Here is a 23,458-nt window from a genome sequence, read left to right on the forward strand (position 1 = left end):
CCATACCATTTTACATGACATATACACAGGGAACTGCAATATTGAATTAAATTTTAAATTTGTTTGTCACCATTAACAGAAGCACAGTGTACAACTCCATCCAACCCCTTAGAGAATTAACAGGAGAACAACTTGCAGTGACCAGCTATTTCACTTTATTCCTCCAAGCCTCCCCACCTCCAGCAGAACAATCGGTATATCATTTGCAATCAGCATTTAAGAACCATGGCATTTGGCTAAGACAGATTGCTTAAGTGCCCTGAATAACATTCTTTTGAGAGGCACATTATTATTTGAAAAGAAACACAAAAAGAGTGAAAGAAGTGGCCAGAGATTTTTCATAAATTACACCTCTACAAAAATTTCAGTGGAAAAAGGAATGGCAGACTGAGATTTATTCTGCAAGCCAGAAGCAAACACTTCAGTCTAAGAACAGAAGATTGCAAACCAACTTCTCAGATAAACCATTTGGAGCTACTGGAACTCCATTAACCATAATTTCCTGAAGTTGTTATTAAAACCTTTTTGAATAAACAATATTGAACTACTCCTAAATATATAATTAACAAAGATGTACCCAGAAATTAGAATGTAAAAGACAAATTACATTACTCACAATGTGCTATTTTCACAGTGCCCTTCTCCCACAATAATCTGATCAGAGAGATAAGCACTGTAATATCCCCCGAGGGTAAGGTTCAATATATTTCAGCTCTGAATGCAGGAAGCTGATTTTGAAATAGTGATCTCATATGAAATGTTCTGCCAACTTCTCCATCTCTTCTAGCTCAAAACCATTCTTATGCCATGATGCAAAGCATGCAATATTTTAAGGCCTGCTTATACAGAACAAAACCCCCACTTTGGAACATCTGAGGCAAGAACTGTGGACATCTCAGCTGCGTGTCTTGCAACTCTTTCTTCTGTTGATACAGGATAACAGGCAGTTTCAGGAGAAATACTTAACAAGATGAGAGCTTCCAATCTTTCCCTTTTTTTTGTGAGAATATAACCCTGCTTCTGATATAGGCGTTTTTTTTCCTGTTTTTTAAAACTACACTGATCCTGCTCCAACTTCTCTTCAGACCCACAAACAACGAAGTTCAATTTAGAAGTGTATAAAAGCAATAAGGTTAAAAATCTCAAACTGGATGCTCAAAACCAGTGAAACTACAGAGAACTACTGGTATGCTGAAAATACCTTCACAAAGCTTCCTACTCTCAGAGAGGGCACTTCCAACCAACCAGACATACTGCAGTTGTGCTAAGACCAAGCTTTCTGACAAGACAGTCAGCTACGTAGTTCGAGAGTCATGTTCAGCGTGCATCAGAGCTCAGTAACACAACAGTGCCCTCTCAATATTATACCTGCTATAGGCCTTTAAGAAAATGAAAGGAGAAAGTTCACTTGTTAGGTTTTTTTCTTCCCCCCTCAATAACTAAGACTTTGATGAAGCCCTTTGGTCAAATATCCTTTGGGTTTTAATGCAGTATAGTAAACAGTTGTTACTGAAGTTTAAAATTCAAGTAATGCATTAGGAATCTTCCTCCCCACAACTAATAAGCAAACTCAGTTACACAGGACTATTTCTGAACTGCACCAGTAAAATCTTTTCAATGGCAAACATGAAGGTATTAAGAAAGACACTTGAGGTTCTAGTACAGGCAGTATTATGCACAAAATCTCCCTTGTAACTAGTCCTTAGGAGACAAGCCAGTCTGGGTTAAAATCTTTATCTTTTTGCACTACTGAATTGAGAGCCTGGAAATTACACTTCCTGAATTTTAAATGAATGAAATTCTAGTCATAAATTAGAATAAATTATTTGCAAGATATAGCTTCCCATTTTCTTGGGCTGAGATAATACATCAGATACAACTGTTTCAAAGAAGCTTGCTGAACTGTAACACCTGGCAAATGTCTGAAAACAGCTTTAAGCTATCAAAAAAAACTTAGCATAAACCTCTTCATGTTAGAAAATACCTCCAGTTCCCTCAAATCCAACTCCTCTTTAATCCTCTTTAATCAGAATCTACTGCATTTATGTTGCTGCTGTAAGCACTGCATGGCTGTGTTAGGATAAAACAAACCTGGTTAATAGAGACAGAGCAAACAGATGAAATATCTAATTCCAGCTGTTTATACACAAACTACAAACTCAGGTTTTGCCATACTTGGAATTCACCTCCCCTACTTATGCAGACTTCCTATTTAAGGTTAATTCTGTCAAGAAAAGCATAGCTTCTCAATAAGACAAAAGTTGTCTCCCTGCCCCCTTTTCCCTGTTTAAAATCGAAAAATTCTCCAGAAAAGCCTCAACTCATCTAAAGCAGAAAATAATGGCAGGACTATGCAATGCTGTTGAGGATGCAGAGCCCTGAGCTGTGACTGGATTCTATAGTTCAGCTCTTAAGTCCCATCAAAACAACACTTTCTAACTGTGCAACATAGCAGCAGCTTCATCACAGCACTCTCAAACTCTAATGAAGGATCCCAATGCTCACAGGATTCAATACATATGGATATACCTATACTAGTTACTCTAGTGATTTTTGTTTCACATTCCCAGCTCTCCCACAGTAACCTCCAACAAACTTGTAAACAGCATCACAATGAAGAAGCTTTAAGTTTTTTCTTTCTCTAAGGACTGTAGTTTTATCAAGTTGTAAACAAAAGGCAGACTCAAAGCTTATTTTTCAAATCAAGATTACAGCCAATAGCATGCTTGCCCACTAAACAGAAACGCTTGTAACTTCACACACTCAAGGGGAGAGCTGCAAGTTCTTAGCAAACTCAAATCACTCAGACAATATCCTATTTAGACCAGGTTACAAAAATAACAAAACCAAGTCAACAATACTCAGGTGTACAAATCCAAACTACATCTTTGTTCTACTGTCAAGAGGAAAAAAAGAACGCCACTTCCTCTGAAACAAGTTTCCCTGTTTCAGAAGACAACATCTCATCTCCAAGCCCAGAGACAGAATGTAATAGTTCACATTGTACAAACTGGTGTTCCCGCAGTTACAGGAATCCATGAAAGCAACAGGCTGATGAGCTTGCACAGATGAAGCCTGGAAGACTCAGGATCCAGCTAAAAAGGTGCAACTAAATGGTTATTTTCAGCACATTTCCCACTTTCCCATCTAATAAATACTACTTTGTTTTAAAAAAACTCTCAAAATATTTCGAAAAATTGTTAATGCTTTTTGACATGTTGAAGCCTAGGTCATTATTAGACCATTGAGATATAGTCAGTTACTACTCTTAACAATATTTAAGTCCTAGTAAGAAAAACCAAAGCCATCAGAATTCAAATACTCTGTAGCATGCAAGGAGCTATTGTTTCCAAGAGTTAAAATCTTACCTTCAGCTGCAGTATAAAGATTTACTTTAAAGTTTCCAGTTGACAGACTTGAAAGTAATTTATTTCTACCTGAAGTTTCTCAAAAGAAAAACCTACCTATTACGTAGAATTCCACAGACTACAACACTGATATTTTCAATAGAAACAATGGGAAGTGAATACTTATTTTCTACTTGTACCTTTAGAAATAATTCCCCATAAATTAAGTCTACTTAATTACAAGAATGTATTGAGGAACCAATTCTAGATTTGCCTTAATCAAATAAGTGATCAACGCATAGTCATATTTAGAAAAAAGTTTTGATCTTCAAGACCATCCATCTTCATAAATAAAGATATTTCAATACATCTGAAAGATTATCACTTCCATCTAAGTGGTACAACCAGAAGTCCAAAATCATAGCGTAACTATCGTAAAGCTCCAGATGACCGTAAAGCTCTTTAATCACAAAAGCAATATTCCTCAAAAAAACCCCAAACCCTAGCTGAGGACAAGGGGCTGTGTTATTCTACCCCAGTTTCAGAAACTGGGCATCTGTTCTAGTGATTCATTATTTGGTTTCCTAACTACTTCACAAATTATAACATCTACAGCTTTTGCTGCAAGGACTGAGAAGTCCCACATCATCATCATCTACATGTCTCAAGAATCAGATATTTGTGAGAAGAAAAAGGACCAGTACTCCTACACTGTGCTCTGAAGACTGCCACTCACCTAAGCCATGGTACGTATCTTGCTGTTTTCTGGATTCATATTACATTAATCCTACCTATAATCATGGCACTTGATCTGCCACTTTTCCCTTCTGTCTTGCATTCCTTCTGTGATACACTTCATGATTACTGCTCCACATCAAGCTCCTTTTCCATCCTTGAACAAAACACATCCTCATCCCTTGCAAAACAACAATATAATTGATAAAAAGTCTTTCTACTTCAAACCTGGAAGGGTAAAGATGATGTCTGAAGGCATGTCTCACCACCTCGCTCTCAGAACAATACCCAGTTAAAGACAACTGTACTTTCACCAGACCAGATGCAGGCTAGGTATAATGCAGTAAAGTTCATCCTTCATAAAATAAGCTAACAGAATCAAGTTAAGAGACAAATCTTTAAAGCAAATGAAGAAGAGCTGCAGCTTGACATCAACGCATAAATGTAAAGGGAAAAAAAAAAATTGTAGAAGCAGGCGCTGCCTTGGTGCCAGGAAAAATTAAAAAAAAAAAAAAAAAAAAAAAAAAAGAGTTCTACATTAAAAGCCCTGGTATTTAAATTACCACATGCCCTATTTGTCTTCCAGAAGAGCTGGAATACGCTAGCAGAATTTCAGCAAGAAGTTCTTATATGCACTGTACAGATATATAACCGTCTCCTACACTTGTCACTTATATTTCCAGTTGCTGTAAATCAGGTTTTGTTTTACCCAATCTCCATTTTCAATACTACTTCTGCCCTGAGCAGCCACAGCATTTTGCATAGCGACAAAGAATTGATCATATCACCTGCACAGCTTTGATCAGCATCAGAAAAGTTAAAAGAAAAAAACAAAATACTTCCACTACCCCCAAACAATACGCAATCTAAAGTAAAGTAATAGTGTTATCTTTCACAGTAAGGTATCTTGAGACAACACAGCAAAACTAAGAGCCTTAGACTTAAAGGAAAACAGAGCAGTCGTGTTACTTCATCTCCGAGTACAGGAAAAAAAGACACAAAAAAACCAAAAAACAAAATGCAACCAGTTACAGGGTAGCTGGAAAAACTTATTTTCCTAAAAATAATAAAAATAGATCTTGCCTATAGTAGCTGCTTTCACACATGCAGGGTTTCTAAAAAGATGCTTAGAGCTTGCAATCAGGAATAAATCCCTACTATATATCAGAGTTTTAACTAGCAGTTCCTGGAAGTACTGTGCCTCCCAAAGACGATGTGCCGCCCCATAAAATCGTAAGCACAGTACACACAAAAATTCAGAACTTAACTGTATACATTTCTGAAGACTCCAACACACACCCAATGCAATGAATACGCTTTTTTAGAGAGTCTGAATGGAATGCTGAATTTCTGAAGTGATTCACTTATTTCTATGCTGTAGTAGAAATCAAGTTCTTACATAACTCAGACTTAACTAGATTGTATAGTAAACCTTGAATTCCATGAAATCTGACAGCATTATTTTGGGTGAGACAAACCAAATCCTTCAAATACAGTAACGATGGCTTTAAGAATAAACCTCAACATTAACCTCGGATATATACAACCAGTATCCCTGAATTTCAGAGTTATAATCCAACATTTTTTCAAACACGAAGCAAAAGGAGTCCAAATTAAATAAAGAAAACTATAGTTTCATGTCATAAACTTTCACAGGTCAGCAATAACATACAAGCATTGAGATCTAAGTCTTGATTTTTCTGTCTAGAAACTAGCAGAGCTGCAGACTTCAAACCAAAAATTATCAGCTAAGTAGACTGAGTGTTTTTAGCACAACCATAACTGAATTTTAAAACACACCTCAGAGAACATCAGGGTTGTTTTCAGTTTCACTTACATTATTTTTTTTCCTTATATTGCAGCTTTATCGTACAGAAGAATGGAAACTTGTTAGCCTATTTGATATTTAAATGCCTGGAAACTCCTCCTCACTACTTCAGCAAGATGACAATTCAGTGATCTTTCAGTACAGGATTACAGTAAGGTCTGAACAAGTAAGTGTTTTGTCAGTGTTCTGAGCTTTTAAATTATTACAGCTTACATCTGCTCAAAATATTGTCATTAATAATTGTCAGTTCTATAGATTAATATATCAAGGAAGACTTCCATATTAATGCTGAAGTCATGCGTAGTTCAGGCCATGTACAGATTGCTGCAAAGATCACTGCCAGAAATCTTTCCACATCTGCTCCTACATTACCGTGTCACAGGAGGTCTGTCACCTATGACCATCTTAACTTCCTTCTCCCTAGCAATTTTATTAGCTGCAATGAAGTTAATTGCTAAGAATACTATATAAAATAGACCATAAAGAACTAAGGGGCACTATAAGGCTCCATGAAATTACAGTATAAGAAAGCGTCCAGATTTTCTTCCAATTTCAAGCTCTTAAAGTGTACATGAAAAGTAAAGCACTGATTTACATGGGCATTTATTTTTAAACAGCAGCTAAGCAAGACTCATGTAAAATACAAAGATCAAGAATTACTAGGGACCAAAAGAAATTTTTTTTCAGGAACCAGAAATTACTCAAAGTTCATACCACTCTTTACCCAACTACCAATGACAACGTTAGAAAGCTTATGTTTTACATGTTTTACATTTGTCAAGTCACAAAAGTTCCCACAACACCACTACTTTTATCTACGCAGCCTTACAATTTTTCCCATCATGCATTTGTTGGAGAAAAAGCCTGGAAAGGCTATTTTAAAAGGGAAGGAATTTATAGGCAATATGGCCTTCTAAGAAATGCACCTACAAGATTTAAAAACAAAGCTAAGGTTAGCTAATTTTCACCACATTATTACCGATATATCTGCTGTATTAAAACTTCCATGTCACCAAGGTTACATAAGGCCTGCATACCAAGTTCATCGTGTAAACTGCTACCGCCTACAGCAGATGCAGTGGCATGTGATGCTTCTAAGTGGACACTCCCATTTCTCACCAGCAAGGAGGCACTAGCGCTGAGCACAGCTGCCTGGGAAGGGGGGCGGGACTGCACTCTGACCTGGGAGCAGGGCTGCTGGCCTTGCTGACCATCTTGAAGGCTACGAGAAAACACGGATTGGGGATACATTACCAGGAAGAAGAGAAAAACAGCCAGAAGTGAAGCAAAACAAGACTTTCTAGTTTGAAGAGGAAAACTTAAGAGTATAGCATTAAGAAGTCACTTATTAGGGTTAAAGATAACCCATGAGGTCCATATAACAGAATACGTTTGGACACTAGTTAAATCAGTACAGTTCCTTTCCTACTTCTTAGAAGCCATACTGCCTTCTAATATCTCCCAAATTCACCCTTTAAGTACATTATTACAAGTCTTAATTCGTGGGTGCAAAAGCAATTAACTAACTAAGCAATTAAAAGTCTAACTGCAGACTAGCCCAAATTAGCACCTACAAACAGCAGTGACTACTCCAGTGTTCTCACAATCAGGATTCTTTTTGCTTACTGAGATACAACTTGATCAACTATTTAGTTGGTCATCTGGGGTTTTTTTTTGGCACAATGATATGACCTGTCTTGCTATTAATCAGCACTTGAATTAGAAGTCATTAAGCTTTGTTAGTGGCCACACACTACCACAGACCTTGTAGATAACTGTAGTTAAACATCTGGATTCCAAATGTTTTTGAACATACTAAAGAACGCTTAAATTGGCAAAAGTTTTAAGTTTATTTTGAAGTTATTTTGACAGTACAGCAAACCCTTATTATTCAGTACTACCACTGCAAAGAAATTCTTATACACCCAGACACATACCTACATGAGAAAAAAACCAGTTTTAAAAGTCAACTTGGGCTTCAGAGAAAGTTTTAACTTTGCAGCCATTTAAATAGACAACACTTGAAAAAGTTAATTCTCCTCTTCAAAGCCTTCTCATTACCAAACTATTTTATAAAGCTATTTAATGAAGTTAAGGGGTTTTTTTAATAGCTTGTTTAATATTAAGCATGGCAAAGGTCAGAATGCATGATTTTATTCACATTTGTATATCTATTTTGCAAGGTTAGAATTTAATGAAGTTGCACTTTATAAGTTGCAAGATTAGAATTTAATGAAGTTGTTGTTAGCTGTGGGATATGATGAAATTAAGAAAGAATTTATTATTATTTACAATAAAGAAACAAAATAACATTTTAAAGACTGGAAAATCTCTTGAACAGTCTTGAAAAACAGTCTTCATCACCTGTTGTTTTTAAAACTTCACTGCTTACAGTATGATGCTACAGTTGGCAAATGAGGCAACTGAAAAAGCAAGATCTTACTAAGAGTTGAGGGGTTATATCTGATGTGCTTGCTTTTAACAATATTTTCTAGAACATCTGCTTTTCAGTTCTTTTGTTAGAGCACCACTGGAAAACAAAATATGGATACAAGTATAAGAATAGGTGTCAAGAAAAGCTCATGCAAAATAAAGCAGACATGCACACAGCTCAAGAGGTAAAAAAACTGCAAATCGTCTATTATATTCTAATATACTTTAACCTGAACTTTAAATTCAGTGTTTTACTGCTGTACACTGGGCTTTCAGTGCACTCCATAACAACAGAAGCCCTAAGGAAGATCACAGATGTGCCAGCCTTCATTGTCTCTCAAGTATCATCAGCAACACCAAAACAATGCTAAACAATACTGCTTTTTCTTAAACAGTAGATATATATCAAAAGGTATATAACAAAGATGCCCTTTCAGTTGTTATCCATATCTGTCATAAAAAAAAAAAGACATGAACAGACTGCACTGATATGGAAAACATACATTTATTTTCTGTCTAATTAATAATTATTGAAACATTTTTTTACAGAAGCCACTTTTGTCTGGGATCACACATATGCATACACCATTGATTACATGGGATGCCGATGCATTGTTTTGTTTAAAGTGCCCAAAAGTGCAATGGTGGTCCATAGTTTTGTGGTAGGTTTTAACTTACTAAGCAAAGTACTCTCCTGCCTAACTTAGCATCTAACCAGCCAGTTTACTAGACTAGGTTTTACGTAAGTGTCTACCACTGCCAAACACACACATATATAATGTCACTTTCCATGGAGGAAGTGAAAAATATCTGCAATAACGGATAGGAAATTTTTTAAAAAGTAAACAAAAGTAAATAATCAACATACACTAAGGGAGCATTCCCGTGACAGCCACTTTTATGCCAGAGTTTGAAGATTAGGATATTAAAGCTTTGCTGGCAAGAATAAGAAAGAACTAACATCAGGGCAAGTAAAGATTAGTAAATCTAACACCGTTAGAAGTTTAACAACTGCAGTCATGGATTAGCAATATCAGAAAATAGACCAAGGCAGCTCACCACTAGCATATACAAATAATGCCAGCACAGTTGCAGTGATCTTTGGAAAATATCTTGGTGGTCACTGGCTAAAAAAAAAATTCTCTATATTTCTCCACATTTCTTTTTTATGCTCATTTTTTTTTCATTCATTTCTTCTTCTAGCAACACAGAGTGTACACAAAAATTAAGCTACTTACATAAAGGAAAGTTTTTTTCAGACTATACATCTAGAAATCAGAACAGTAATAAATACAATTTTTCAGAGACATTCCATAGTGGGTAGTTCAAATTGAATTTATGCCAAACAAATCTGAAAGCACCTAGGTGTTTGGTTGGACTAAGGCAATTCACCTCTACTCCAAGGGACAGTCACTTAGCATCACAAACAATGCTTTGAGTAAAGTACCCTCAGTAAGTATTCAATTCTGGGCATATGCTTACAATACAGTTATTTCTGAGAATGTGTGTCATTATGTCAGAGAAAGTACAGTGTTTGGTTGGGTTTTTTTTCTAATTTAGAAAGGAAAAAAATAGGTAATTGGCAGATACACAGAGGAAATAAGGCTAGAATATCTGATCCACTTTTTCACCCTTGAACATCTTGTCTGATTAAAATGTTACTTCCACCAACTTCTACTTCCTCATGATCTCTCACTGAGGTCCATCTTAAGCCACGGGAACCTTAACGACTGCACTAGCACATGAAAACAAGGCAGCTGTCAGCGTTAATTTAAAACAGTGTCCTTTATTTGTCCTGCTTTTTACCTAAGAGAAAGAAAACTAACCATTTTCTGGCTAGTACACAGTAAAGGACCTCTAATTGTTTGCACAGCCTCTTAGGAACCACTACACAAAACCGTATTATCCTCCTCAACAGAAAAAACAAAGTTACAGCATCCCACACTATGAAGCAAATCACCAAAAGTTGAACAAGCTATGTTCAGCAAGATCAGAAGCTTAACAAAAGGTTATCTGAAATAATGTGATTACTGCTGCGTACTCCAGTCTTCAGTAAAAACCCATCTAACTAGTTTCAGTAGCAGAAGTCAAGCCTTTGTTTGTTAGATTTTAGCTACCCCTGTTGCAATCCTCCTGCCTGAGGAAAACTTACAAATTTAGTCCTTCGTTATTTCAGGGTGCCACAAAGATGACAATTCCTCCCCCGTCCTCTATTGTATTTTCTTTTTATTCTCTGTTCCTACAACTTTTTCCAGCTAAAAACTTTACACAATTACTCCTGAAACACAAAAGCAGACTGCTCCTAATATTTAAAGGTAGATTAGCATATGAAGGAAGATCCTTAAGAATATGTAACATACAATTCTTCCTGCATGTTTGTCATGTCACTGGAAGAATTACTTTGATACATGTGGGGGAGTGCTCCTTCCTTTACAGGGAACGTTCTGCTCACCAGATTCTCCAACACCATCGGCAAACACAGGATTCAAAGATCTAAATAGTAAGTTCAAAAACTTATTGTGGCTGCTGCTTCTACTGTTCAAGCTGACAAGTCGCTGTATGCAACATATCACTAGGCTCAGTACTGTTAACAAATGGACCAGTGAAGGCTGGGGACTCCTTGGATATATGGATAAGTACATTTTAAACATCACCAAGGCATGAGAAGTGCCACACAATTAGATGTAATACTGAGCACTACTGTGCACCCTCAAACAAAGGCATTGCTATTACTTTGTCATTTCTCTTTTGCTGTAAAAAGCATTGTAGGATGTCCATACAATGGTTTACCTGTATCTTAGATGTGGAACCGTTGCATGTACGATTTAACTCTTTATAAAGTTCTGCCACTTTGTTATGATGCTTATCTCTCACTACCTACAGACAAGAAGAGTGATTACAGTACTAATCCCTAACGCTCACTTTCTTAAAGGAACAAAAACCAAAAGAGAAGTGGAGAATATTACTTTCTTGGGTTTTTCTCCTTACTCGAATGTAAGTTTCTGAAGTTTTTGACAAAAAACACTCAGCCTAAGCTTGTTAGCATTAGTTCATTTTATCAATCTGAAGTCAGCTATAGCACGTTAGACTGGCTATCCTGATCATTTTGCAGATAGTGCCACATATACATGCACAATTCAACAAGCCCACAGTGACATGCAGTGACAGCTCAAGGAGGTTATGGTGGGGAAGGAAGTAAAAAGTGCTTTTCTGGCAACACTGGTGGGTGTGGGGAGAAGTGGTCTGCTGCATGCATACTAAATATGGTGGAACATTTAGATACCCTACCTGAGGGGTGATCCGATGAGCAATGTAGGAGGGGTAGGGTTACTCCCTGCATTGTGCCGGCGTCGTACTGCCTGACGCCTAAATGTGCTGCGTTCACGACGAAATGTGACAGTCTCCTCGCTGGCTTGTGCTGCTGCATCAAGACAGACTTTAGGTCAAAGAAAAACCCATCCTAGTTACGAACACAGTAACTTAAGACTCCTTTCTCCCCCCTGACCCCTCCCCAAGTTAATCAACTTGATTTGCAACAAAAGTAGCTTATGCACTGGCTGTTCAAACCTATTTCAAGATAGGATCACAACACAATGATTAGCAAAAATTTGTGTGTTTGCAAGGGTGTGTGTTCTTGAATATACAGCTTACTAATCTCCAAATAGCAAGGTTGCAAGAACCACTGGATATCCCAAATCTCTTCCATTACACAGGGCAGGAAGAGACAAGACCGATTTCACCCTTTATCTCGTTTAATAAAGAGTTAAAGGAGACACCTCAAGGACAACCTAGAAAAGTTATCTGCCAGTCCTCATCATAGTATTCTCTTCCTCAACTTTATAATTCCTGTCAGTCAGCGTTGAGGTTAACAACATCACACCTCTCCAGGGGCCAAAACAGTTGCTTTTCTCTATTTTCTCATAAGCACAAAGGGATACATTTTGCTCATCTTAGACTAATTGCACTAGGATTTGGAGGAGCGAAGGATTGAAATTAAGTGACGGAAGAATTTATAAGGATTGGGGGTTTTGTTATTTCAACTTCCCAAACCAAACAAAAAAGTAACACCGTTAAAAACACTCTGTATGTACTCAAGGGAGTCTATAAGATTTTTTTCCCCACATATTAACCCCCAAAATCCACCTAAGCCTCCCAAGACTGAACAATTCTGGATTTGGACTGCTTCATGGTGCGTCTACAATCTCAGTCTCTTGAAATAACGAAGCTACTAACTAATTCGAATGCAAAGCACTAGAAAGCTCAAATGAAAGGAACACAGAGAAAATAGGTTTTGGCAGGCAAGTGAAGGAGGGGAAAAAAAAACCAAAACCACAAAACACCCTGTCGACACAAAGTCAATACAAGATGAGAATCACAATCTTGAATAGGAAGTTACAACTTGGTAGCCAAGACGCCTGTTACTAGAGGGAGAAAACGAAGGATTGTGTCAAGCCAAAATAAAAAACCAACCACAATACTAAGGGAGCAAATGCTTTTTTATGGCAGAAAGACCACAGGCAGAGTAGTCTATGTTCACTTCAGTACATTTCAAGTTACAACTTTTGTTAAGCTTTCAAAACTTTCCAGTAAAGATTCTAATGCTGGTCTACAGCTAATAGAAACCTATTTCCACTGTGTATTACAACCATAGCTCAAGCAATAAAGACTGCACGGAACAAGAGTCTAATTCCACCCATGAAACACAGGTTAAGTGAATACTGTATATGAAACTTCATCTGTAGATAGCTTTAAAAGCTAAAGAAGCTACATGAAGAGATACACTTTAAGACCAACATTCAAGTTACAAGCATTTCATTACCAAAACGTCAAAAACTAAGGACATACTTAATTCAGTCCTTTCCTATATTTTTAGGAAAACCACAGGATTGGTCACTTCCTCCTTGCTCCTCCACAACTGTTTTTGTTACTCCGAGCATGAACAGATAACCCTTCCTTTTCTGTGTATTTCAGTAATAATTCAATAAATTTCTCTGGTGATTTAATACACAGCTTTATGATTTGTTTTAGTACATAGCATTTCAGAAATTTCTTTATAGCTCTCACACTTGAAGCACCGGGAAAATGCAACGCACTAAAGCAAATACTACGAATCTTGGATTAAATTAACAAGAAGTCAAAACTGCCCAATTTGTAAAGCTCCGTTTTTCCAGTGTATACATCAGTGTATACAGCTCATATATTCATAACAGCTTCCACTGACTTCAGATGCAAAAGCAATTCCACGCATTTCTGCTGATCAGACCACAGTTAAGCACCATGAAATAATGAACTGTGACCAGTCTTAAGTGAAATGCAAACATCTTAAATACCATTAAGACTGTAAAGATGACTATTACATCTTAAATACGATTTGAAACTACTTAGCAAAAGCAGCATACAACTGCACTTCTGCAAGGCAGCATACTTAACAGCGACAACATGTGGTTTTCTTTTCATAGCCTTTATTCAGTAAGCATCACCTTCTGCAATAACTGAAGCCCAGATTACAGAAACACTAGAGGTCATTCCTACACAGCTCCAATTTATCTTCAAAAGCAAGTCTACCTCAAGCATCAACTGAAGCAGTGTCCTGCAAGGAAAACTGAGAAATATGTTTGAAGGTAAAAAAAAAAATCCGTATGTACTTGGGGAATAAATTCAAAGCTGCAGAGAAAAATAGTTACGGCATTTGCTATCTTTTCATTATTTCACTTTGACCTTTAAAACTCAAAGCAGATTTTGGTGGAGTTTTCTACCTGATCTACCAAGGGTTTTTTGGTTTATCATAAACTTTTGTTCAATGCACACTTCTACATAGTTTTCCTCAATGAAGGTGGTGACGTTCATGATCACTAAGCATGTCTGAGTTCTTTTGAAAAGACGGCAGAGCTTTTCAGCCCAATAAGCTCTGAGTCTGCTACCATTATGCAACATCTCAAGCAGCTCATGTAGAAACAATGACTAGCGTTAAGTAAAAGAAAACTAGTTGAGCAGAAAAGATGACAGTTTGATTGAACTGTGGAAAGCTAAACTTAGCCAAGTTTGGGTTTCTTTTTGTCAGGATGTGTGGTTTTTTCCTCATTTTAAAGAGCACACAGGATTTTAAAAATTATACTAGTATGGAAAGGCACTTATATTAATATGTATTATTTGTGTTTCTGCTTGTCTTTAATGAGAAGGAATAGTACAGCTGCTCACGAGTCCACCAACAAGATCCCCATCACACACCAAGAGCTGCTTCATCACCAGGGAAATGGCCTTCTTCTAACATAAGTAAGCTTCCTTTAATACTTATAAAATAACATGTTTTCATGTTTAAAACCAGAACTAAACAATCAACACTCACAGTTCTCTAATGCTGCTACTTATAACTACTTACTCTAAACCAGAAAGGCAAGATCCAACATCTATGCTCATGTACAAATTTCACATTGAACAGGGTGAGATAACATAGGTAAATTAAGCAGGAACTTTAAAAGTTTAATTAAATCAGTGAAGACAAGCCTTTCACCTTACACAGTTTTTGAAGTCCGTTCTGTTTTTCTGTTTTATTTTAAAAACGTTAAATTAATTAATATCAAGAAATCTAAGTACACATTCCTTCTGCATGTTGTCATGTGAATTTGAGCATCCAATAGTATCTGTTCTTAATAACAGAAAAATCAGGGTTTAAGTTCAAAGAGCATAAGTCAGAAATACAAACCTATGTACCAGAGATCAATAAAATAAGAGGTGGAGACCTAATGACAAGTCTGTAGTGAACTTTACCCTCCCACTGCTATTCCTAATTACAATATACCTAATTTCAAAGAGGAAATAACTCAACTTTTGTATTTGTTAATGCAACTGTATGTATGAACACATTTATTAAAATTCATCTTTATTTTTTCTTTCATTCCATTTCTGATAAGTAACAGGTCAGCTTAGTTATACAGTTGGAAAGTCATGAGGGTATTATTTCATCATTACATATTCATAATGGTATTTTCCCAATAAAACGACTAGAATTCATTGAAGAAAAAATTCTAGAATAACAAGTAATTCATATGCCTTTGCCAAAGAGCTGAGAATGTATCTGAACACAGGCTGAACTACCTTGCTTCCAGGTAAGGCCCTTCTACAATTTCTCTTTCTATACTACACAAGTGATTTTCACGTCAAACTCTAGTTCGTCACATTTTTAAACAGAACTGGAGACTGAGAAGTTTCACACTATAACTATATAATTGCTGTACAACAGAAATAATTTTAAGAAACACAAAATGCAAATATTTTCTTTCAAATGGGAACATTTACACATACAATCCAAAACATTTACAACATCACCCTGCATGTATACATCACTGCTTCTAGCCCAAACTTAAAAGATAGAAACTGAAGAAGCACAAGATTAAGAAGCAGATTTCTAAGTCTTATTGCATCATCACGTCCCACTTAATTTTTGCTAGGCAAAAACACTGAACCCATGGCCTCAGATGAATTCTGAAATATAGATAAATTCTTCCCAAGTAGGTAGATTCATGGAAAGATATGGTATTAAGGTAATACATGTAAAGTATCCACATGGACATCCTTAAAGGTAAAAAATGCAAACTTCAGTCTGCCTCCTGACTGGAAAGACAGAAAAACACAAAAGAAAAACACCACACATCCACACTCAAGGGAAACTGTGCCCCTCACTCTCAGGAAAAAAAGATGGTTTTGAACATTAGTCAGGTTATGCATTGTTAAACACATGTATGGAACCCAAGAGCTTGGATATGCCATTTCTCTCCATATCAAACGGGAAATTGTGATCTAACTATTTTCAATCACTTGTAATGACCAACCCTACAAATTCTCAGCAAGAGCTGAAATTAATAGTTTATGGCTCATTCACATACACAACGAAATGTGTCTTCTAACACCGAACATACCTGCCAAACCAAATAGCTGAGATTTTCCTCTTCTGTATTAAGCATCTATAGCCTGTTTGTGCTTAAAGCCTAAGAAGAGCCATGCTTCTCACATGTATTTATGGGTTAAAACCACCACTCTCCTCATGGCCGAGGCATTCTTAGTTTATACTTACGTGCCCTAACACTAACTCAAAAACAGTATTTGTAGGATACCAAGTAGAAAGGAGTCCGTTCAGTCCAGATATTCAGTATACAGCTATTAATCACCATGGATCATGCAGCATTATAAGACCTAGAATTACAGAGATTGCTTACACTTCTCGGATGAAAAACCAAAGTACTGGTACATAGTCTTATAATTACTGTGGGCATTTAATAAAAAAACATCACTAATGCCAGTTTCTGCAGAATGGAGATGTGGGCAGCAAAGAAGAAACAATGCAGGACAGAGGGGCATCTCCAAGATACAAACTTCCACTAGAAAATAGGGCAGAGGAAAACAATACACAGTTTAGGACAGAAAACATGCCACACAAAAAAAAAAGTAATAAATTAAGAGAAATGAGGGAAGTAAAGCCCAAGATTTCAGTATTGTGGTTGAATGTACGCAAAAACAAGCCGGAGACTAGGTCAGAGAAATATTTACTATTACGTCAAACCAGTCACTACAACAATCTGAAAAGCAAACCACTGTCAAGCAGGGAATAACCAGGACAATGAAACCATCTGTTTTGAATTCTGAAACAAACATTTTTACAGACCAGCTTTAGAGACAAATTTCTACACTAATGCCAAACTACAAGTCTGTTCTTCTATTTCATTGTACTTTCCCCTTGAATTATTCCACTTTTAAAAAGATTAGGTGTTACTTACAAAAATTTCTTGAATATCACATTGATGGACTTAGGGTCAAAGAGCTAAAGCTATGACCTAATCTGACATCCCGCCCGATAACAGTCCCTATATACAAGGATTTGGTTATCAGTAGCTAGTAGTATGTTCATGCAGCAGACAAATGTTCATAATCTACAGCAATCTCCCTGAAATTTGGATTTGGATTTATTCACCTTAAGGAAAAGATGCTTTCAATCTCTAGAATACACAACTCTTCCAGCACAGGTGGTATTTTGTATAAGTACATCATACACAGAAAGTCATGTTTGGTTTGAATGGGCTTCTACTAACTACATCACCAGATGTTAATTAGTGGCCAACTTTCATATATTCTAGAATGACATCTCATACCTACATTTGGCTGCCACATTAGCACTTTCAGTACAGTTCAGAGACCTCTCAGAACTTTCTTGGCTGTATGCATAACAAAAAAATCCAGGTACATCTACAAAGGTACATGAACAAAGTGGCTTGTAAACTTAAGTTCGTAGACGCAGCTTCATTTATACTAAGTATCAAAAATTGTTATTTAATTCCTCTTTGAGATGAATACTTAGCAAATTTATGAATACTACTTTTCCACAAAATAAAAATATCTTTCCCAATCAAGTAAAAATTGAGAAGTAGTTGCACAAACACTACCAAATCTAAGACGTGAAATAACTCTCTTTCACAGCAATGCGAAGTATTTTAAGAGAACTACTGCTTCTGTTTTCTTTGGGAGGCTTGAGAGAATTTAACCAGGGTCAAATTTTGTAACTAATATTCCCAGGACTGGGGTGGCGGGGGGGGGGGGGCGGGGACACAGAAACTACATGAAGTGTATTTTGCTTCTTTTTTAACTTTTGGTATATGCTGTAATGTTGCAGCATGCATTTTACAAATATCCTGAATATCCCTTATGCAGCCCTGCAGAATTTTAGGTACAGTATCTACTACTCTGTAGACGACACACTAAAGGAGCCTGTTTCTACCTGTAACAAAGTTTAATCACCAGCAGTACTCAGGGCTTCTAACTCAAGAGTTTAAACTAAACAAATAAATATTAAGTTACAGCAAGCTGTATAAGGGTAGTAACTTAAAAAGTGCATCTTTTACAGTTAATGTAGAACTGGGTGAGAAAATTACTTCTCAGGCCAGCTCCAGTTTTACAAAACATCACCACGTCATATACAGTATTAAGTTGGTTCTTTAAACCTTTACAAACAGCAATCCAGAAACAGCACACATCTGACAAATCAGGCATAGGAGAGTATCAAGGTGGCATTTCCAAAATATCATTAAATATCTAGGCAAACTTTTAGATTTCTCAACATCAGCTAACCCATAGCCCATCAATTCACCAGTTACTTTTAAAGGCTGAGTAGTTAAACAAGGATAACAACTAATGCAAGACACCTTCAATTTTTTTCTTATACATCCACCACATGTATAATTTTCAGGTGCTCTTTGTCTGCATTTTAATGAAATGCAACTTCTAATCAAATGCACAAGTTATCTTGTAAAAAGTGAGTCATTCACCACTTCCTGGCATAACAAGACAGAAATGAAACTCCTGTGCTGTATCTGCTGCAGTAAAACATGCAAAAGTTCATATACCATCCTGATTAGTAAAAGATTACCAAAAGCCACATCCATTACAAAACACATTTTAGTGGTTACACAAACAAGAAGGTATTTTTTAGTTTACTCTGCAAAGACTTACAGAATTCATAATTACTGACTTAAGTCATATTTGAAAAACAAGAATTGAAACCTGCTGACTGAAAAAAAAAAGAGGCAGTATTAACACAGTCTTTTGGTTATCCAGTATGCATCTATTAATTATTTGTTTCAGAAAGTTATCATAAGCAATCACAGAAATTAAAAATATGCATACAAAATTATAAAATAGTCCTTTTAGCATGAGGACGGACCAGGCTTCTAGAATCTCATCCAACCAATATCCTCTCATATTATTAAAATCTGAACCAAGTTTATTCTGCAATTCATCTGCTACATGCAAATTAAATAGTTTAATTTTCTCAACTGATTTTTATATACATACACACATATGATGTACATTTATATTACACATGTATGTCTCCCAAAAGGAGAGGACAAGTCAATAGTGAGAAATACTGAATATAAAGCAATAGATTCTAAGATGTTAAAACATTTTCTCATTACTACTGGTCACAGGTAAGGCCAAAGAAAAACGCCGTAATTAAAGACATAGCTGTTACAAAACTTGTAATATAACCTATGCATTCCGAAAAAAACAAACAACAAAAAAATTCAAAACTACACTCGATGGTAGGCATGACAGCTTAAATACTTTATTAATGCTGAAGTTAATTTTTTTTTCCGCTTTAAAAAAAGCGGACCAACATTAATTTCTTACTATCATAAAGGAAATATTTCCTATTCTATTGGTAATAAGAAACATAAGATACAGCGAGGATTACTTATGCTATGATGTCATCAAATCTGGAGAACCTCAATCCAGAGTGCTACTTAAAGTTCTTAAAACCCATGGGCAAGTAGACCTGGGTGCTTGCCATTTCTTAAAAACACTAACAAATTGAAAATTACCAGTATCTAAATGAAGTTTAAAGGGGAAACCCAAGACAACAGTCCAGCAAGAAAGACAGCTACGCTTCCCTGCTTAAGCTGCTACACATATGCAGCTTTAGCACTGCTTTTAAATGCCTTAAGGACAGCCTTTTCACTTGAAAGAACCATAAAAATATTTGGCAATATACAGCATCAGTCACGCACTGAATCTTCAGACTACTGATGACTGGTGTGTATAAAATCTGACATGTTCTGTAGGTAAGGTATATTAACCCTCCTTTGCCTATAAGGAAAGAAATTTAGCAGTTTTAAGTTGTAATAACACAAACTAAAATAACATCTGATCATACACTAAGGAGAGAATCATAGAATCATAGAATCACCAGGTTGGAAAGGACCCACTGGATCATAGAGTCCAACCATTCCTAACACTCCCTTAAACCATGTCCCCAAGCACTTCATCAACCCGTTCTTTAAACGCCTCCAGGGAAGCTGACTGACCACTTATCAAGTCAAAATGGTAAACACATAAAGAAGACATTTTATTAGGCAAATCACTCTCATCAGATACTCAGAAGAGCTGTCATTCTAACACAGCATAATAAGAATGTGTATTAAGTAGCCTGCAGACTGCGTACTGAAAGAGGAACCTGGACTCTGTTACTCTCTAGGAGTAACAGAAAAACAGAAAGTACCGATACACACAGTTGTTTGTGGGTTTTTGTTTAAAGTGAAGGCACTTAAATAGGTCTAACTAATTTTATATCAGATTTCATTAGGAATCAAATGCAGCTGAACAGTGTAGCACATCTTTCCCCTCCCCAGAAATTAATTGTACTGATTTTCAGAGTTTTCTCTTATGCTAGTATTGGTGGGGGGTGAACTGTCAGTCATTTCATCTCACTCTGAGTTGCAAGTATCTCCTTTTAAGGTGGAAGAGACACTATACTTTGCTACAGCAGTCTTGCTTATTTACTAAGTATTTCTTACAAGGACAGTACATTTGCTACAATCACTTAAAAATATCTATATTCTGATCTAAAATGGAATTTTATGAAGCATTTGTGTGCTTAGCTGACAAGATCCAGATTGTCGAGTAAGTATTCCCCTCGCATTGCCCCAGAAGTCAGACTAAGCAATCCCATACTGTTCGAAAAATATATTATAAACCCACTTATCTTCCATTACACAAAAAAGCTTCCAGTTAAGGAACTCAATGTGACTAATCAAGAAGAGACTTAAACATCATCACAGGTGATAAAAAAATTAGAAGCTTCAAGATTTTATTTTAAAAACGCCCCTATTAATCTCTACTAATATCAACTACTAAAGCTAAACTTAGTACTCCCATTACACCAAGCAGAGCAATGGTCCTGAAAAGTAAGAGGAGAACACAATCCTCTCTCCAGCCCAGGAGTGTTATTGTGTTCTCATAATGAGGACAAAAAAACCAACCCCAAAGTAAACAACACTACCTAGTCAACAATGGCAAGGCCAAGTAAAATCAAATCTCTAGAAGAATTCAGCTTTGTAACCAACTATAACAGGAACATACAATACTAGGCAACATGGTATGGGTTTGGGGGTTTTGTTTGTTTTTTTCTGGTAATATCTCAAACCATGCTAGAGAGCTCATCTAAGAGGAAGCAGTAAGTTCAATCACTTCCATGTTCCTAATTTTCTGAACCACACAATCTTTAAAAGTTAACAATAAAAGAAAGACTATTTTTATTTGAAAGCAGTACACATAATTTGCGGCTTGAGTAACACAATGGAGCAGGTCCAATTCGATGATAAATAATAGTTTGAAGATACAGCTCTGGTTAACATAGACTGCCATTTACAAACTAACACCTCTATCTACAGATTTCATAACGTTTGTTTGAATTCAACTCCATCTCTGTAGATCTTCCAAAGGATTATAAAGGAAATGCTTTGTCAGTTTTACTAGGCAAGAACAAAGAAACAGGAAGACGTTTAGGTATAACTGTAACTTAAGTTACTTAAGATACTAGACTCACTAATGAAATATGGCAAGGTACTTTTGGTTGGTCATTTACTTACCTCCACTTGCGGATTCTTGCTCTTCCCCTTCAGGAAACGTAACCTGGCTCGGTAAGCTATTCCTAGAACGAGTGACTGACTCTAAGTGTGAAGCCCTTCCCAAGAGAGAGAGCTCATCTAGCACCTCTCCTTCTTTGGCTTCCAAATCAGATTTTGAAGTGGTTAACTGTTTTATGTTACCTGGTGCCATTAAACTATTTGGGTCATTTAAACAAGCTACAGTACCACTGTCCAGGCTTAATACTCTGGCACGATTCTTGGCACTGTTTGTGCTAGAAGTCCGACGTGTAGACCGTTTTTTGCCAACTCCTTCAGAGCTTACATGGGTTTTGTGAGCATTTTCAGAGTCTGTGCCCCCACGTTCCTTAGAAACATATTTGGTCTTTAGAGCACTGTACTTTCCCTCAGGAGACTGGCATGAATGGGAGGTGGTGCTGGAAGAGCTATCACTGCTGAACTGGTGAGCTGACTGCATACTTGATGTCCTGCTCAAGTCACTTTGATCACTGGAGTCCTCATCATGACAAAACACAGCACTGTGAGGTTTAGTACCCGATACACCTCGGAAGGAAACATATTCCCTGTGCCGACTTGAATCAAAACTACTAGCCCGCTTTTTTCCTGTCCTTCTCCGGCTGGACTTATGGGTAGAGGCTGTTCGATGTATTAAACTAGAAGATTTTGGTCGAACATCTCCCTCTTTTTGTTTTCCACTTGTCTCTTTAGAAGCTCTTGTATCTACTAACACAGCTAGTTTCTCACTCTGCTCATCTCTTTGTTCAGCAGCCTTCCCAAGTGGCCTGTCAGCTTGCGTAGTCAATTCATTGGCATGTGGGTTCTTATTAGCCTCTTCTGAGGCAGAGGCACCAAGACCTTTCTGACTGTGCATCTCATCAGATGCACTAGAACCCTTTGCCTCTTGAATACCACTGTTAGCATCCACTTCCACAGCAGTCCTTTCACTGTTAGTCCTTTTGTCAGTAGTACAACTACTGTCATCCTCCGAGTCAACACCACAGTCCTTTTTCTCTTCTCTAGGAGACTCCTCCTCGTGCTCTGATAACACAATTTCTATATGCGTTGAGCTAGTATGTTCACTTTTATAGCTACTGATGGTACTGTTAGTGTCACGATCAGTCCCACTGCAGTAGCTTTCTGTTGAACCACTGCTTCTAGTACTCAGGCTTCTCAGACTGTCCACGCTTTTGTCTGCCTTCAAGGATTTGCTCTTCCCACTCTTAGCCAATGGTTGAGGACTACTACTTTTCAGAATGTCATCAAGTTGAAAAACTCCTGAAATGCAAGAGTTCTCAGCCAAGGACTCTCTAGATCCAGAAGGGGGCTTGGAAGCTTCCAATTCACTGACGGGATCTAGTCCTCGTCTTTGCTGATATAGTGGGAAGTCATTTAGCGAAGCATCGGGAAAAGCAACAGCAGAGCTAGAAGTCCTTGGTACACCTCGTGGTCTATGATCCTTCCTGTAGGAGTGAGAATGCAGAGTTACAAGCGAAGCTACTTCTGTGTCACATGCACTGGTTTTAGACTGGTCCACAAGCTGGTTGTTCGAGAGGCACACTTTGTCACTGCTGTCTCTTGGCAAATCTTGTCCAGAAGATAATGAAGGTTGGATGGAGACAAATGAGTCATTCGACACCAGACGAAAAAGCTTCCGATCAGTTGCCAAATCTGTTGAAGTACATATT

General features: G+C 37.0%; 1 protein-coding gene across 8 annotated transcripts in view; it reads right to left on the minus strand.

Annotated features, from left to right (window-relative positions):
• Nucleotides 1-23,458, minus strand: part of PCNX1 (pecanex 1) — an 86,783-nt gene that overhangs the window by 42,746 nt on the left and 20,579 nt on the right. For 3 of the 8 annotated variants that reach the window (XM_054066698.1, XM_054066696.1, XM_054066703.1), the window contains exons 6-8: nt 21,756-23,441; nt 11,632-11,764; nt 6,948-7,132 (exon numbers count right to left, since the gene is read on the minus strand). In XM_054066698.1, the coding sequence (XP_053922673.1) occupies nt 6,948-7,132; nt 11,632-11,764; nt 21,756-23,441 (2,004 nt within the window). The remainder of the gene's footprint in view (nt 1-6,947; nt 7,133-11,631; nt 11,765-21,755; nt 23,442-23,458) is intronic. The other 5 variants (XM_054066700.1, XM_054066699.1, XM_054066702.1 and 2 more) reach the window with 3 other exon arrangements.

The sequence above is a fragment of the Cuculus canorus genome, chromosome 5 (assembly GCF_017976375.1).
Source record: "Cuculus canorus isolate bCucCan1 chromosome 5, bCucCan1.pri, whole genome shotgun sequence".
Classification (NCBI taxonomy): Eukaryota; Metazoa; Chordata; class Aves; order Cuculiformes; family Cuculidae; genus Cuculus; species Cuculus canorus.